Source organism: Trifolium pratense, linkage group LG5 (assembly GCF_020283565.1).
Source record: "Trifolium pratense cultivar HEN17-A07 linkage group LG5, ARS_RC_1.1, whole genome shotgun sequence".
Taxonomy (NCBI): Eukaryota; Viridiplantae; Streptophyta; class Magnoliopsida; order Fabales; family Fabaceae; genus Trifolium; species Trifolium pratense.
The window spans coordinates 2,104,487-2,123,225 of record NC_060063.1 but is presented as its reverse complement, the minus strand read 5'-3'; the positions used below and the strand labels follow the sequence as shown (position 1 = coordinate 2,123,225).

The 18,739-nt window shown below is 36.5% G+C and overlaps 3 protein-coding genes across 7 annotated transcripts in view; 2 read left to right on the top strand and 1 right to left on the bottom strand.

The window, feature by feature from the left end:
* LOC123883791 (receptor-like protein kinase 5) overlaps positions 1-18,692 on the bottom strand; it is a 32,999-nt gene extending 14,307 nt beyond the window's left edge. Inside the window, exons 1-3 of one of the 5 annotated variants that reach the window (XM_045932725.1) lie at positions 16,236-18,641; positions 1,448-1,850; positions 552-1,312 (exon numbers count right to left, since the gene is read on the bottom strand). In XM_045932725.1, coding sequence (XP_045788681.1) covers positions 909-1,312; positions 1,448-1,850; positions 16,236-18,449 — 3,021 coding nt within the window. In that variant the 5' untranslated portion in view covers positions 18,450-18,641 and the 3' untranslated portion in view covers positions 552-908. Of the gene's footprint in view, positions 1-551; positions 1,313-1,447; positions 1,851-1,907; positions 3,637-14,932; positions 15,698-15,832 lie in introns of those variants that run through there. The other 4 variants (XM_045932726.1, XM_045932724.1, XM_045932723.1 and 1 more) reach the window with 4 other exon arrangements.
* On the top strand, positions 3,608-4,964 carry LOC123883795 (hexokinase-1-like). The gene is made up of 3 exons (XM_045932730.1): positions 3,608-3,741; positions 3,936-4,017; positions 4,231-4,964. Exons 1-3 carry the CDS (start codon positions 3,623-3,625, stop codon positions 4,576-4,578), a joined length of 549 nt encoding a protein of 182 aa, XP_045788686.1. The 5' UTR covers positions 3,608-3,622; the 3' UTR covers positions 4,579-4,964.
* LOC123883790 (disease resistance protein RUN1-like) lies at positions 6,390-13,900 on the top strand. Its single transcript, XM_045932721.1, has 4 exons — positions 6,390-7,069; positions 10,766-11,867; positions 11,965-12,246; positions 12,381-13,900. Exons 1-4 carry the CDS (start codon positions 6,555-6,557, stop codon positions 13,689-13,691), a joined length of 3,210 nt encoding a protein of 1,069 aa, XP_045788677.1. The 5' UTR covers positions 6,390-6,554; the 3' UTR covers positions 13,692-13,900.
* Positions 18,693-18,739: the final 47 nt, after the last annotated feature.

Genomic DNA, 18,739 nt, shown 5'->3' with positions numbered 1-18,739 from the left:
GAATTCTGTTGTGGCACAACCGAGAAAGCAACAAGGTTGTGTAACAGTTCACTCCATGCCGGCGGGAAACAATTAAACAGCGAGAGATCACGCTCGTGCAGTCGAAGGCGTTGTTTAGCAGAGAACCAAGCCAAGTCCATAGCTGCTGCGCAAAAGAGAAAGTGAGGAACATGTACACTGTGCTTTCTGATTGGCAAAGACAAAGAGGACAGGCCAAGACAGTAATGCATTCTCGTTTCGAAAAGTTTTCGTCAGTTGGCATCCGATTGTGTATGCAGCGCCAAACTACAAGCGAATTAGAAGACGGTACAGATTTATTCCAAATCCATGATGACCAAGTAACTGGTTGCTGAGGCGTAAACAAGTAATTATAAGCTTGTTTAGCCGTCAATTCACCGTCTTTTGAACCGCGCCACACCCGCTTATCATGAAGTGGAAGAACTGAGATGGTCATCTCTTTTGAATTGCACCAATTTTATTTTATATTTTCCTACAAAAATAGCTTATGTAAGCTTATACGTAAACTCTTATCATGATAAGCACTTGTGCTATAAGCTGCAAACAGGCCCATACCATTTATACTAAAAAAACATTTATTTTTTCAATACATCCATCTCGATCGCCTTATGCAATTTGCAAAGCACACTATTACTAATACTATGAGTTTCATAGTCTCCAATTCTAACTTCAAGACCATCCCTTATGTTTAGTGTCACCTTTCTGCATTATTATCAGATAGGATACTCAAAACTTTGAGATTTCTCTCTTTTGAAGTTTGAACTAATTAAGGATCTATAACAGTTAGTCCAAAGCTGAATTTCCTAGTTTGTTACAAATGTGCATGTATTTTATCACATTATCACTTAATCTTCTAACTTTAGAGGAACTTAATGCAAACTCCCTAGCTGTTATGCTGAAAATTCCAACTGCTTTTCCCATTTCAAATTCTTAAGAAGTGGAGCAGAATCATAAATATCAACAATCTTCTCCGCGTTGGCGAGTGGATCCATGCAGCCGGTCAATACCTTCAAGACTTCTTTCATTGATGGTCTACTAGCTGGCAATGTTGAAGTGCACATAACTCCGAGTTTGAAGATACTGCACATTTCTTCCAAGTTACTAGGTTCCATAGCGTCGTCGTCGAGAAGTTCTTCTATATTGGTTCCTATCTGAATGTGGCGCCACGCCCATTCTGCAAGAGACGAGTATTCGTCTCCATGATTTGCCTCTTTTCCGGTTGTCAGTTCCAATAGGACTACTCCAAAACTGTAGACATCTATCTTCTCGTTGACTCGTATTGTTTGAGCATATTCTGCAATTCATGCATGAAAGAAACATTGAGATTATATTGATGCCAAATGTTGAAGTTACGAGATTTAAGATAATATACGATACTCTAATATATTATCGAAGATACTATTAAAGATATAATGAGATATTTATTCACCTGGAGCAATATAGCCGAATGTTCTAGCCACAGCCGACATGGTGGCGAGTTCTTCCGGCTTGACTAATATCCTAGCCAAACCAAAATCAGCAACTTTTGCATTGAATTGAGAATCCAAAAGAATGTTACTTGTTTTCACATCTCGATGAACAATAGGCGGCGAGCAATCATTATGCATGTAGCACAAACCTTGTGCAGCTCCAATGGCTATATGCAATCTCTTTGGCCAATCAATGATGTTACCATTTACAGTTCCCGACACAGCCGGTGACTTACTCTTCTTGTGCAGCCACCTATCAAGGCTTTGATGTTCATGATACTCGTACACAAGGAGTAGTGAATCATCGCTTGAGATACAACACATCAGCTTCACAATGTTGTTATGCCGAATTTTGCTAAGTATTTCAACTTCTGCAAGAAATGAATCCACAAGCTTCTGATCCAACGCGATAAACAGAACCCTCAACAGCGACGCGATAAACAGAACCAAATCCACCGCTACCAATGATATTATGTTCTGACATCGAGGACACAATATTTGATTTTGTGAAACTTAGCCTCTGAAATGAAGTTAGCTTCCATGTCCTTTTCATTAACCGCTTTCTTTTTCTGTAAAAACTGATTGACAAGAATAATGCCAAGAAAACTGTTAAAGAAGCTACTACCACCAAGATTACGACCAACGCCTTAGACATGGTTGAGTCTCCTCTTCTTCTTCTTGCAGTTCCAGAATTGCACAAAGCAAGGTTTAGTACTAATTTATCAACACATAGACCAGAGTTGTTTAGAAAGCTGCTTTCATACGCAAGGTTTTCGAAATCACTTGGAATCCGCCCTATCAAATAATTTGATGATAGATTGAGATTTGTGAGTCTCAAAGATAGCCGAGGTGGAATTCGGCCGGAGATTTTGTTTTCTGATAAGTCCAACACACTTAGCGAAGGTAACCGACAAATTGCATCTGGTATTTCGCCAGATAGTTGATTGTGGCTGAGGTTTAGTGTTACTAGAGACTTCCATGATGTTATATCCGTTGGAATTTGACCGGTGAGCTGGTTTTGATCAAGTAGAAGAGTTTCTAGCTGAGGAAGAGATGCTAACTCCGACGGAATACTTCCATTGAAAAAGTTGTTACTAGCATTGAACTTCACTAACTTCTTCCAAGAAGAAACTCCATTCGGAATTGTACCTGAAAATCGATTGTGACTTACGGCTAATTCTGAAAGATTCCGAGCCAATCTGTCGGGAAGCTGGCCAGTGAACATGTTCTCACTTATCCTAATTGTTGTCAAGTACATAGATGTCCATAAACCATTAGGAATTTCACCAGAAAACTCATTATTCTCAAGTCTCAGATACTGTAAACTGCTACAACTACCTAAAGATTTCGGCAACTCACCACTTAGATTATTGTCATAAGCAGTTAAACCAACTAACCTTCCATGATAGCACAAATTCTGTGGTAGCTTGCCATTGAAACTATTAGATGCAATCTGAAAAGTTTCAAGTTTAGAAAACCTACCAAAACTTTGAGGAAGATTACCTGATAAATTGTTCTGAAAAACAATAAAATCAGTCATAGCCTGCAAATTACCGATGCTTTCCGGTACCTTGCCGGATAATCGATTTGTAAACAAGGCCAAGTACTTTAGCTTTTTGATATTTCCAAAATCATCTGGTATTTTTCCGGTGAGATGATTATACGAAAGATCCAAGGTTGTTAACTCAAACGCTTCAACCACATCAGGTATATCTCCAGAAAGACTATTGTTATAAAGAATAAGTCTGCTCAAATTTTTCAAAATGAACAAACCATTTGGAATTTTTCCACTCAAAAAATTTCCTGATAAATCCAAATCTTCCAAAGCCATCATTTTACCAATTGTTTCAGGAATTTCTCCAACCAAGTTAGAGTCATGCATATCAAATATCCTTAAATTTTTCAACTTAGTAAAACTAGATGGTAACTTTGTTCTAGGTAGCATACTATATGAGAACATCAACAAAGTTTCAAGATTCGACAAATTACCGATTTCATCAGGAATAGTACCATTAAAAAGACACTGATATAGTTCAAGTCTTTTTAAATTCTTCAAGTTTCCAATACTCATTGGAATATCACCTGAAAAGCTGTTTGCGGCGAGGCTAAGGAACTGCAGATTGGCCAACTTATCGATGTCATTTGGTATGTATTTGGGCGATATTGTAAGGAGAGTACTACTGAAGATGGCTGAAGAAGCTGAATTTTTTGGAGATACTGTTCCTCCCAAGTTGAGAATTCCTTTCATACTTAGGTATGCTGATTTATCCAATCTGAGACTTTAATTTGCGATCTTATCGTCTTTTGTTGTGTAACTTGTCACCAGCAACAACAATGCTGAATACTAAATTGGTTATTGATGTTAAAACAAATTAATTTGAGGTGTACATTTTTACCCTTAACTTTCTTCGCATAGAACTTTCACATTTTTTTTTATGGAATGTATAGGACACCTGACATGTCTGCTATGCATCACGATACATCTTCGGATCTAAATGTGGTTGGAAAGAAATTGAGGGATATATTGGAGGTATGTCCACTTCTTTGAAGATGCGGAAAATACAAATACTCTTGTTTGTTGGTTACATTTATATAATCTCATAACTTTTTTTCCTTCTTGAATTGGATAAAAAAGGTAGTAAATAAGTTGTTTGTAATCTTTCATCACAAGTTAATTCATATAAATTATGCTAAGAACAAACAAAATGTATCGGTTTTCTCATTGATTTCCTTCTTGTTTTAGATCGATAACACGTCTCTAAAAATGAGGAAGATTGTTGTGGAACTCTGTGATATTGTTTCTGTTCGAGGGGCCCGTCTTGCTGCTGCTGCTATTTTCGGTATCCTAAGGAAACTGGGAAGAGACACGGTAAAGGCCGGGGAGAAACAAAAATCAGTGATAGCATTGGATGGAGGATTGTTTGAACACTACACAAAATTCCGAACATGCATGGAGAATACACTAAAGGAGTTGATGGGAAAAGAAGCAGCCGAGACAATCGGCATTGAGCATTCCAATGACGGCTCTGGAATCGGAGCAGCCCTCCTTGCAGCTTCTCAGTCGCAGTATGTAGGTTCGGAAGAGTCCTAAAGAATTTGATTAACACAGTTGCCAAAAGTAAACAAGGAGTAATACTAGTTTCAATTTTCTTCATACTAAATAGATCGATAGATTGATGCGGCAAAGCCTTAGTTACCTGTCCTTCAGTGGTTTCAACTGGAGTGCGGTCGAAGTTCGCTTAGTGTTGTTGCTGTGACCTTGCTGCTTCTTGGTTAATTGCCAGGGCATTGTTTTGGTTACACAATGTCTCTCCCACTTTTAAGAATAATAGGGAGATGTTAACTTTTGACTAGTGATGTTTTACAAAATGTAACATGTTGACAATGAGAATAAATCAGGATCAGCTTATTGGCAAAGGTGAAAGATTTTAATTCATTTCTTTTTTAGTTATCAATGAAGAGTTCCTTTTGATATTATTATATATGCATTCCATGGAAACCTTTTTGTTACCTTTCTGTATTATTATCAGATAGGTTACTCAAAACTTTGAGATTTCTTTCCTTTGAAGTTTAAAGTACTAGTTCAACCGACAATGTTGATATTATTAAGTTGAACTCCTTCATTCAGGATTTCGTAATTGTGTGTGCGTTTCAGTGGTGTTTACCACTTCGTCTATAGACCCAAAAAAATGTAACGGTGAAAAGATGTGATGTGAGCACTATGCCTTGAGAGATAACTGCATCAGGAAAAATAACCAAAGACATAGATTATCAACTTGACAATAGTTGGTTGTACACATTTTGGACATATTTTTTTCTTTCTCAATATAATGTTTTTTTTCTTATCATCCATTTTTCTTATTATTAAATTTCTTATCATCTTCATCAATGGATATAGTTGTATTTGTTCTCCAGCTAGCTGCCCAGCTCAATTGTCTTATGCAATTTGCAAAGCACACTCTTACTAATACTAGGAAAAGGATACTGTGAGTTTCATGGTCTTCAATTCTTACTTCAAGACTATCCCTTTTGTTTCATTTTTTACATATTATATAATTTATTTCCCTTTCTACCATTTTTCAAATATGAGTGCATATGAGTCCAAATAATATGATAAAATATTTGTGATCATGCTTCACTATGTTTAAATGAAATTATTACCGTATGGTATTATTATTAAAAATTTATAAACGAGTGATGTGTATACGTGGGATCCGGTTAAATACTGAAAAATGAGTAGTTCCATTGTAGATACTCCAAGTTATTAAGTTTATGGGTCCTCTTCCACTTTTTCAAGCAATGTATGATTTAACTTACCTTACACTTACCACAATAATCTCCCCTCAAGTGTGAGTCACTAAATTACACTTTCACATTGTGCTTAAGAAACAATCTCATAAGTGAGTTGGACACCATACTTTTAGCCAAAACCATAAAAGCATTAGGTTTATGGGTCTCTAACTTATAAAGTATTCAATCTCGACTTTTCAAAATAATGTGAGATTTAACTCAGTCACATTTCCCACAACAAGGAGATTAAGTAGTTAGATGAGAGAATATTTAAAAAGAAATTTAGTTGATTTCAATAGTTTAGGGATTAAATGGGAGGTTTATTCATTAAAGAGTAAATTTTTTGTGATAAAACAAAACTGAATTTATCACACAAATCGTTAGTTGATCCAACGATGATTGACGCTAAACTTAATAGAAAGGATTACAGTTCAATCCCCCGTAATAGCGGTCGAAAAAGAGTTAAAATCACTTGATGCTAGAACTGATCCCGAACCAAATTAGACGATCCGGTGCGCCAAATACCGGTGGTGAATTTTTTTTTTACTGAATTTATCACAAAAAAGAAAAAAGAAAAAAGAAGCTTCCAAGAAGGAACAATTGAACTACCTAGAAGATATCAAGAAGGAACAATTGAACTACCTGGAAGTGTCACTACCCAGTACCCACTGCTTCTTTTATGAAGTCCCTGTTTGGTTTGGCGTTTCCTACCACTAGACTCACGTTTATAAACTCTCACCATGATTTTAGCATTCCATAACCAAATCTGATTTAGATATGGCTTGCAGTATCATCCAAACAAACGCTTCTTCTTCGTCTTCTTCTTCTTCTTCTATGATGACATTGAAGTATGATGTTTTTGTTAGCTTTAGAGGTCAAGACATACGCAACAATTTCGCCGATCATCTTTTTGCTGCCTTTCGAAGAAAAGGGATTTTAGCATTCAGAGATGACACTAAGATTCAGAAAGGGGAATCCATAGCACCTGAACTCCTTCGTGCAATTGAAGGATCTGAGATTTTCATTGTGATCTTCTCAAAACACTATGCTTCTTCAACATGGTGCTTGCGAGAATTGGAATCTATCCTTCATTGTAGTCAAGTTTCTGGAAGACGTGTTATGCCTGTTTTCTATGATGTTGATCCTTCTGATGTGAGACATCAAAAAGGAAGTTATGCTGAAGACCTTGCCAAACATGAGGAAAGATTTCAACATGACTCAGATTTAGTGCAAAGATGGAGGGAAGCTTTAACACAAGTAGCCAATTACTCTGGTTGGGATATGCGTCATAAGTAAGATTTCATTTACTCTTTAAAAACATTTTCAGTTTCTATTTTCTAGAATTTCTTTATGTTCATTTTCACAATTTCACCAGTTTTTATTTACAAAGATGATGAAAACAATTTATGAAGAAAGCAAACATTTTTAGTTTTCATTTTCTAGAATTTATGTTCATTTTTACAATTGAATTGGGAGTTGGACCTAACTCAACGATACTGTTGTGAATTCTTTAATAATCACACCAATAATCTTGATGTGTGGAGCAAATCGAATAAACAATCAAAACGTGGAAATAGCAATAATAATCACGAACAAAAGATAAGTAATAAAACTGTAAAGAACACGAAGCAATTGTTTATCCCGTTCAGTCAAAACCGACCTACTCTGAGGGAGAGAGCCACTCTCCGTTCCACTATCAATGAAAAACTTGATTACAACGAGATTCAATACAAAAGAGTTGCAAGAATTAGACTTCAACCTTAATTCTACCCTTTTCCTAAATCTCTTCCCGTGACCAAGAGATTTCAATGATAAGTGATTACAAGATGAAAGAATCCCTCAAAACTTGTTGTTAATAAACAGAAAACGTGACCCTTTAAATACCCTGCAGCAATTTTCGCCTGAGGCACCAGTTTTTTCGCTTGGGGCGACAAGAAAACAGGGAGCCCCCTTTTACTGCTTCAAATTTCGCCCGGGGCACGGGTTTTTTCGCCTGGGGCGAAAAAACAGCAGATTAGTGTTTTTTCCACGTTTTCAAGGCAATTCCCAACAATCTCCACCTTGCCTTTAAAACGATGGTGATGCCAACTTCCTATCAACCACTGTGCTGCTCTCTCCACTTGTTTACACCATACCCTCTTCGGCCCCCGGAGTCTACCTCTCCGTACTCCCGAAAAATGCTTGCCTCCAATTGCCCTTGGATTTTTAGGACAATACACAAGCTAAACCATACCCTCTTCAAACCCCGGATTGTAGCTTTCCGTACTCTTGAAGGTATGCTTGCCTCCAACCAACCTTGGAATTTTTAGGTGGTTTCACAAGCTGCAACCTCAAACTCTCCTTGTGTCCAACTACCTCCAGCAGTCTAGCAAGTTACCAAGCTTGATCACCGTTGCTTCCACACAAGGTCTCCATAGCCATACCACTTTGGTATACCTCCACCTCAAACCGAGATTCTTCCACCAAAGCCTTAAACTGGTATATCCACTATGTCTTCCACCTTGTAACTGAGTATTCTTACCACCGCCTCTCCAGCTGATGTTGAGTATTATTCCACCGCCTCTCCAGGCTGATGTTGAGTATTATTACCACCGCCTCTCCAGGCTGATGTTGAGTATTATTCCACCGCCTCTCCAGGCTGATCAGCAAGCTATGAGTGTCAACTGGTGACTATGAGTGCTCCCGCACTCTCATAGCCTTCCTCCTCATCAAAGGCAACATGAGCTGACGAACTACCATTGCCCCTTCTCTGAGGACAGTCCTTCTTGAAGTGACCCGGATCCTGACAATAGAAGCATCTGAACCTGCCACCATTATCACCTTTTGGTCTAGACTTTGACCCATATTTCTTCCCCTTTCCTCTACCGTCGTTCTCACTTCTATCCCTCATCACATTTAACCCTTCCGCACTATCATCAACCCTCAAGTCTCTCAACTTTGTCAACTCTTTGGTCCTCAAAGCCGATTGAACTTCATCCAATGTGATAGTACCTTCTTTGCCATAGAGCAACGCATCCTTGAGATTTTCAAGTGACTTGGGTAAAGCACACAACAAATGAAATGCCTTGTCCTCGTCTTCCAAATTCACGTCAATGTTCGCCAAGTCGTCAATGATCTTGTTGAACTCCGAAAGTTGCTCCACCACAGGCTTGTTCTCCACCATTCGAAAGAAAAATAACCGTTCTTTCAAACACTGCTTATGTGCCAAAGACTTCGTCATATACAACGCATCCAGCTTGGTCCACATAGCCGCCGCAGTTTTTTCTTTAGCTACTTCCCTCAACACATTATCCGCGAGGCACAAGATAATGACACTCAAAGTCTTATCATTCATCTCGCTCTTTTCTGCGTTTGAGAGAGTATTTGGCATATTCGATATGCCCAACAATGCTTCAACACACTTTTGTTGTGTTAATATTGCCCGTACCTTCACCTTCTACAAACCGAAGTCATTTTTACCGGTGAACTTCTCAATCTTCCACTTAGAACCCATGATACTTAATTCGTTTGATCATTTGCCCCACGGTGGGCGCCAATTGTTGTGAATTCTTTAATAATCACACCAATAATCTTGATGTGTGGAGCAAATCGAATAAGCAATCAAAACGTGGAAATAGCAATAATAATCACGAACAAAAGATAAGTAATAAAACTGTAAAGAACACGAAGCAATTGTTTACCCAGTTCAGTCGAAACCGACCTACTCTGAGGGAGAGAGCCACTCTCCGTTCCACTATCAATGAAAAGCTTGATTACAACGAGATTCAATACAAAAGAGTTGCAAGAATTAGACTTCAACCCTAATTCTACCCTTTTCCCAAATCTCTTCCCGTGACCAAGAGATTTCAATGATAAGTGATTACAAGATGAAAGAATCAACACCCAAAACCTAGAGATGAACAAAGAGTAACCCTCTTAACCCTAGCCACCGTTTTGGTGAAAGAAACCCTCAAAACTTGTTGTTAAAAAACAGAAAACGTGACCCTTTAAATACCCTGCAGCAATTTTCACCTGAGGCACCACTTTTTCGCCTGGGGCGAAAATTTTCGCCTGAGGCACCAGTTTTTTCGCCTGGGGCGACAAGAAAATAGAGAGCCCCCTTTTCCTGCTTCAAATTTCGCCCGGGGCACGGGTTTTTTCGCCCGGGGCGAAAAAACAGCAGATTAGTGTTTTTTCCACGTTTTCAAGGCAATTCCCAAAAGATACAAAATCGGCTCGTAAGGTGGTGATTGTCTCTCCTACTTCTTAATACACCCCCTCGTGCCCAACTCTATTAGGCTTGAGGCACAACTATTAATGGTGGATGACACGATCAGAAACCTGATAGCAAGTGGCTCAGGAGATCATGGAGGAGGCTCTGAAACCATCTTAGAATTAAGAGTTGAGTCTAACTCAACCTTACAAAACCGACTTGTAAGGTGAAAGTTGGACCTAACTCAACCTTACAAAATCGGCTTGTAAGGTGAGAGTTTCCTCTACGACTTCTTAACAACTATCAAGAAAATAGAAGACTCTTGTAGTGTAGTGAATATTTGAGATAGAGAAAATTTGAAAAATAAAATGAAGAAAAATGCATTTTCAATTTAAAAAAATGATGAAAACAATATTTTGGTATTTTTAAATTTTTTGAAAATGCTTGATCTATTTTAAAAAATTGTAAAAAATATTGTGAGTATAATATTCTCTTATGTTTGTTAGTTGAAATAAAAAGAAAACAGTAAACATCTGTAATCTTTTTTCAAACTATAGTAAACTATATTCTCTTATGAGTTTGATAAGAATTCAAAGTAAGGTTAAAAAAAAAAGGCTATGAGTTTGATAATTAAAACCATATATTTCATTTCACTTTCCCTTTTCAAACTTTAGTTAAGAACAATGTTGTCCAAAGGAGAAACTAAATTATGTTATCTTCACCTATTCACAAGCTGTGTTTTCATTTCCTTATGCAATGATTTGGGGTTATAGGTTGACTTTTTCAAAACTTGCAGGGCTCAAAATGCAGAGATTGAAAAGATTGCTGAAGAGATAATGAATATATTATTGGGTCACAAATCTTCATATCTTCCAAAAGATTTAATTGGGATAAATTTACCTATTGAGAAAGTAGTAAATCTATTACTTTTAGACTCACTTGATGATGTTCGGGTTGTCGGAATTTGTGGGATGGGTGGAGTAGGGAAGACAACTCTTGCTACTGCTTTATTTGGTCAAATCTCTCATCAATTTGATGCTCGTTGTTTTATTGATGATCTAAGCAAAATATATAGACATGATGGTCCAATTGGTGCACAAAAGCAAATCCTACACCAAACTCTTGGTGTGGAATCCTTTCAAATATGCAGTCTCTATGACACGGCTAACTTGATACAAAGTAGGCTTCGTCGCCTGCGAGCACTTATAATTCTTGACAATGTTGATAAAGTTGAACAACTCGATAAATTAGCCGTGATTCGTGAATGGTTAGGTGCAGGGAGTAGAATCGTTATAATTTCTAGAGATGAGCATATCTTGAAAGAGTATGGAGTGGATGTAGTTTACAAAGTTCCACTCTTGAATGAGACTAACTCCCTTCAATTATTTTGTCGAAAAGCTTTCAAACTTGACCATATTTTGAGTAGTCATGAAGGGTTGGTTAATGGCATACTACATTATGCCGAAGGCTTACCACTAGCAATTAAAACATTGGGTTCATTTTTGTTTGGTCGAGATATATCTGAATGGAAAAGTGCATTGTCTAGATTGAGAGAAAGTCCAAACAAAGATGTCATGGATGTGTTACGATTAAGTTTTGATGGGTTGGAGGAATTGGAAAAAGAAATATTTCTTGATATTGCTTGTTTTTTCAATCCGTGCTTTGAGGATTATGTCAAAAAAGTTCTAAATTGCTGTGGATTTAATGCTGATATTGGTTTAAGAGTTCTAATTGATAAATCACTTCTAAGCATGAATGACAATAAAATTATACGAATGCATAGTTTGTTAGAAGAGTTGGGCAAAAACATGGTCCAAGAAATGTCAACCAAAGAATCAAGAAAGTGGACGAGGGTGTGGCTCCACAAACAACTCCAAAATGTTACGTTAGAGAATGTGGTAAACTATTGTTGATTAATAATAGAAAATTTATTTGCATATTTATAAAAGCTATATATTTTGAAAGTTAATCAAGTTTCTCTTTGTAATTTGTTAGGAAAGGAAGGTTGAAGCCATAAAATTTGATAGATATTTAAAGGACCAAGAAACAGAAAAATTGATCATGGGTGAAACATTGTCAAAAATGAGTCATCTTAGATTGCTCATATTGAGGAACAGAATTATTTTAGGAAACCTCAGCTACCTCTCTAATGAGTTAAGATATGTGGAGTGGGATAGGTATCCTTTCAAGTATTTGCCGCCATGTTTTCATCCCAATCAACTTGTTGAATTGAACTTGACGGATAGCAGCATCAAACAACTATGGAAAGATAAGAAGGTACTATATATTCTCTTTTCAGTTTTTTTCCTCTTAGGGACACAAATAAATTAGAATTTTTTTTTATTTTTTATTTTATGCTAAAATCTACGAGCAAAATGAAATATTGTCTATTTTTTCTTGGTATGTGACAGTATTTGCCCAATTTGAGAAGGTTGGATCTAACTTACTCAAAAAATCTAAGAAAGATGCCAGATTTTGGGGATATTCCAAACCTTGAGGAGCTAGATCTTAGAGGTTGTATAAAGCTTGTGGAAATAGATCCATCTATCGGGGTTCTAAAAAAGCTTTATTACTTAAGTTTGAAAGATTGCAAAAATCTAGTAAACATACCAAACAACATATTTGGTCTCACCTCTCTTCAATATCTAAATCTTTCGGGGTGTCCCAAAATGAATAAGAATCCAATTCCAAGGCAATCAAGAACTTCCTTCTGGAAACGGACCACAATTGGTTTACGTTCCTTTTACGGTTATCATGAAGGTTTAGCTAGTTCTTTGGTGCCTTCTTTTCTTAGCTTATATTGTTTGAGTGAAGTTGATATCAGTTTCTGTGGTCTAAGCCAACTCCCAAGTGCAATTGGATGTCTACGTCAACTCGTAAGATTAAATATAAGCGGGAACAATTTTGTGACACTACCTAACCTGAAGGAGCTTTCCAACCTTGAATATTTAAACTTACAGCATTGCATGCTTTTGGAATCTTTGCCTCAGCTTCCTTTGCCTACTTTTTTTGAGCATATGAAAAATTATTATTTTGAGAGGAAAGTTGGACTGGTCATTTTCAATTGTCCTAAGTTGGGTGAGAGTGAATATTGTGATAACATTGCATTTTCATGGATGACACAATTCATTTGGGCAAGACAGCAGTCCTCTAGTGCCGTCTTTTATGGGAATTTAATTGATATTGTTATTCCTAGAAGTGAAATACCAATTTGGTTCAAAAATCAGAGCGAGAGTGGTTCAATAAGAATGGAACTATCTACCATTATGAACAATAATTGCATTGGCATTGCTTGTTGTGTGGTATTTTCTGTTGAACCTTCTGATCGAACTGTTGAAGCTTCTAATAAACCATTTTCGAATATATTTTATCAATTTCGTTATAATAATGGTAATGGATGGGGTTGGGAATGTCGTGGTGGTGTAAATTTAGAAAGAGGTCTTATTGTGGTCAAATCAAATCACATGTGCCTATTCTATATTACTAAGAGATCATTCTTTGATACTATGAAGAGGATTGACCAACCTCTCACCGATGATATCATTTTCACAGTTGGCATGATGTATTTTGGCAAAGGTAGTGGTTTTGAGGTGCAGCATTGTGGGTATCGTTTGGTATATGAACATGATCTACAAGACTTCAACTCAACAATGATGCATCCCGAAAATCTGTCAACTCATAAGGACAAGTTTTTGGCAATTGAAGATGAGGCACAACCATGATCATCTAGGGCTGGCAGCATAGATGACACTTGTAGCTCCTTTCGTTTAACCTACTGAAAAAGTGGCGCTCATACGGAATTAGACGGTCCGATCTGCAAGTTAGTTAGTTAGTTAAAAAAGAAATTGTCATTTTTTTATTGGTTCCATTTAAAAATCATGTAATAAACCTTTAATCCAATTCAACTAGTCCATTGTCTTTGTTTTGTATAGTACACCCATTTATATTTAGAAATTCAACAATGTTAAAATAATTATTTTCTTGGGAGAATTTCAACCAAATTTTTATTTGCATAAACTATTTTGCATAAGTTTAAAAATCATTTTATAAGAGATTCTTTGATATTTTATGATTAAAAAAAGTTGTAACAAATGATAAGATACTTAAAACGATATTTTATTGAGAAGCTATTTAAACCAATTTTTCATTTGAAGTGAGAAGTGTTACACTATAAAAATCATTTTTTAAAAAAACTAAAACAAACTGAACCAAATTTTTATGTCTGAGCTGTTTTATTACCTTGATTTATCACACCATTATGAATTCTATGAATGCTTAATATTAGTTGAAACAGAACCGAGGCTATTGGTTGTACCAAAAAAAAAAAAAAGAACCGAGCCTATTGAAGAATGAAGAGGTGTGGTATGAATTTGTGGTAATCAATGTGAAGATAAGGATATAGCTGAATTTCTTCTATATTGTCTTATGAATTTAGAAAAATGAAATATAAGCATAAAGGTATGTTTGAATTGGCTTATTTGAGTTTATCTATTGACATAAGTTTTGTGAGACTGTTTAGGAGAATTTATAAAAACAGCTTATGACAATTTTTATATGTTTTTTCAGCTCATTTTCATAAGGTTTCCAATATAACTAATGAAAACAACTTATAGCATATACAAGCGAATTAGAAGTAATGCATTCTCGTTTCGAAAAGTTTTCGTCAGTTGGCATCCGATTGTGTATGCAGCGCCAAACTACAAGCGAATTAGAAGACGGTACAGATTTATTCCAAATCCATGATGACCAAGTAACTGGTTGCTGAGGCGTAAACAAGTAATTATAAGCTTGTTTAGCCGTCAATTCACCGTCTTTTGAACCGCGCCACACCCGCTTATCATGAAGTGGAAGAACCGAGATGGTCATCTCTTTTGAATTGCACCAATTTTATTTTATATTTTCCTACAAAAATAGCTTATGTAAGCTTATACGTAAACTCTTATCATGATAAGCACTTGTGCTATAAGCTGCAAACAGGCCCATACCATTTATACTAAAAAAACATTTATTTTTTCAATACATCCATCTCGATCGCCTTATGCAATTTGCAAAGCACACTATTACTAATACTATGAGTTTCATAGTCTCCAATTCTAACTTCAAGACCATCCCTTATGTTTATTGTCACCTTTCTGCATTATTATCAGATAGGATACTCAAAACTTTGAGATTTCTCTCTTTTGAAGTTTGAACTAATTAAGGATCTATAACAGTTAGTCCAAAGCTGAATTTCCTAGTTTGTTACAAATGTGCATGTATTTTATCACATTAATTATCACTTAATCTTCTAACTTTAGAGGAACTTAATGCAAACTTCCTAGCTGTTATGCTGAAAATTCCAACTGCTTTTCCCATTTCAAATTCTTAAGAAGTGGAGCAGAATCATAAATATCAACAATCTTCTCCGCGTTGGCGAGTAGATCCTTGCAGCCGGTCAATACCTTCAAGACTTCTTTCATTGATGGTCTACTAGCTGGCAATGTTGAAGTGCACATAACTCCGAGTTTGAAGATGCTGCACATTTCTTCCAAGTTACTAGGTTCCATAGCGTCGTCGTCGAGAAGTTCTTCTATATTGGTTCCTATCTGAATGTGGCGCCACGCCCATTCTGCGAGAGACGAGTATTCGTCTCCATGATTTGCCTCTTTTCCGGTTGTCAGTTCCAATAGGACTACTCCAAAACTATAGACATCTATCTTCTCGTTGACTCGTATTGTTTGAGCATATTCTGCAATTCATGCATGAAAGAAACATTGAGATTATATTGATGCCAAATGTTGAAGTTACGAGATTTAAGATAATATACGATACTCTAATATATTATCGAAGATACTATTAAAGATATATTGAGATATTTATTCACCTGGAGCAATGTAGCCAAATGTTCCAGCCACAGCCGACATGGTGGCCAGTTCTTCCGGCTTGACCAATATCCTAGCCAAACCAAAATCAGCAACTTTTGCATTGAATTGAGAATCCAAAAGAATGTTACTTGTTTTCACATCTCGATGAACAATAGGCGGCGAGCAATCATTATGCATGTAGCACAAACCTTGTGCAGCTCCAATGGCTATATGCAATCTCTTTGGCCAATCAATGATGTTACCATTTACAGTTCCCGACACAGCCGGTGACTTACTTTTCTTGTGCAGCCACCTATCAAGGCTTTGATGTTCATGATACTCGTATACAAGGAGTAGCGAATCATCACTTGAGATACAACACATCAACTTCACAATGTTGTTATGCCGAATTTTGCTAAGTATTTCAACTTCTGCAAGAAATGAATCCACAAGCTTCTGATCCAACTTTCTGCTATTTCCTCTGATCTTTTTCACTGCAACATAGCCTAAACCCTCAACAGCGACGCGATAAACAGAACCAAATCCACCGCTACCAATAATATTATGTTCTGACATCGAGGACACAATATTTGATTTTGTGAAACTTAGCCTCTGAAATGAAGTTAGCTTCCATGTCCTTTTCATTAACCGCTTTCTTTTTCTGTAAAAACTGATTGACAAGAATAATGCCAAGAAAACCGTTAAAGAAGCTACTACCACCAAGATTACGACCAACGCCTTAGACATGGATGAGTCTCCTCTTCTTCTTCTTGCAGTTCCAGAATTGCACAAAGCAAGGTTTAGTACTAATTTATCAACACATAGACCAGAGTTGTTTAGAAAGCTGCTTTCATACGCAAGGTTTTCGAAATCACTTGGAATCCGCCCTATCAAATAATTTGATGATAGATTGAGATTTGTGAGTCTCAAAGATAGCTGAGGTGGAATTCGGCCGGAGATTTTGTTTTCTGATAAGTCCAACACACTTAGCGAAGGTAACCTACAAATTGCATCAGGTATTTCGCCAGATAGTTGATTGTGGCTGAGGTTTAGTGTTACTAGAGACTTCCATGATGTTATATCCGTTGGAATTTGACCGGTGAGCTGGTTTTGATCAAGTAGAAGAGTTTCTAGCTGAGGAAGAGATGCTAACTCCGACGGAATACTTCCATTGAAAAAGTTGTTACTAGCATTGAACTTCACTAACTTCTTCCAAGAAGAAACTCCATTCGGAATTGTACCTGAAAATCGATTGTGACTTACGGCTAATTCTGAAAGATTCCGAGCCAATCTTTCGGGAAGCTGGCCAGTGAACATGTTCTCACTTATCCTAATTGTTGTCAAGTACATAGATGTCCATAAACCATTAGGAATTTCACCAGAAAACTCATTATTCTCAAGTCTCAGATACTGTAAACTGCTACAACTACCTAAAGATTTCGGCAACTCACCACTTAGATTATTGTCATAAGCAGTTAAACCAACTAACCTTCCATGATAGCACAAACTCTGTGGTAGCTTACCATTGAAACTATTAGATGCAATCTGAAAAGTTTCAAGTTTAGAAAACCTACCAAAACTTTGAGGAAGATTACCTGATAAATTGTTCTGAAAAACAATAAAATCAGTCAGAGCCGGCAAATTACCGATGCTTTCCGGTACCTTGCCGGATAATCGATTTGTAAACAAGGCCAAGTACTTTAGCTTTTTGATATTTCCAAAATCATCTGGTATTTTTCCGGTGAGAAGATTATACGAAAGATCCAAGGTTGTTAACTCGAACGCTTCAACCACATCAGGTATATCTCCAGAAAGACTATTGTTATAAAGAATAAGTCTGCTCAAATTTTTCAAAGTGAACAAACCATTTGGAATTTTTCCACTCAAAAAATTTCCTGATAAATCCAAATCTTCCAAAGCCATCATTTCACCAATTGTTTCAGGAATTTCTCCAACCAAGTTAGAGTCATGCATATCAAATATCCTTAAATTTTTCAACTTAGTAAAACTAGATGGTAACTTTGTTCTAGGTAGCATACCATATGAGAACATAAACAAAGTTTCAAGATTCGACAAATTACCGATTTCATCGGGAATAGTACCATTAAAAAGACACTGATATAGTTCAAGTCTTTTTAAATTCTTCAAGTTTCCAATACTCCTTGGAATTTCACCTGAAAAGCTGTTTGCGGCGAGGCTAAGGAACTGCAGATTGGCCAACTTATCGATGTCATTCGGTATGTTACCGACAAAATAGTTCTGCGAAAGGTCAAGATGTTGAAGCTTGGAACAATTGTAAAGTAATGTTGGAAACTCATTTGGTATGTAGTTGAGTTGAAAATCAATGTAAGTGAGGTTTTTGAGTTCACAAAGAAAAGGTGGAAGTGTTTGTGTTAAGTTTGTGTTGATCATTGAAAGTGAAGTGATTGAATCATCATTTGTGCAAGTGATTTCTGGATATGAACAATGATATGAAGTTTTTGATGAATTCCAATGACTTAGGAATAATGGATTTTGAAAGTGCTTTTTTATCTTCATTAGAATTTCATGTTCTTCATTGTATAATTGAGATTGTTGAGAATTTGCATAGGTGAAAAAGAAAAACAAGATTAGAATGAACAAAATAGATTTTGTCATTTGGTTGTTTTTGGTTCACACACTATGATAAGATTCAATGAAGTGAAGAACTTAAATCTATGTGAAAAGCATCTCTCTTACTTACAAGTCAAAAGACATTAAGGTTTGGCATCATTGTAGTTAGGAAAAAGTGATTATGCAGTAGTGCACTACTTCAAGTGTATGATTGGTTATATTTTTGGGGAAATGGATTTGGTAGTCATCGTGGAATTGCTATTGTCCAAAAAATTCGAAAATTATTGGATCTTGAGTGGGAAGTTGTTGTTCGGCACTTATATCGTGAGACAAAT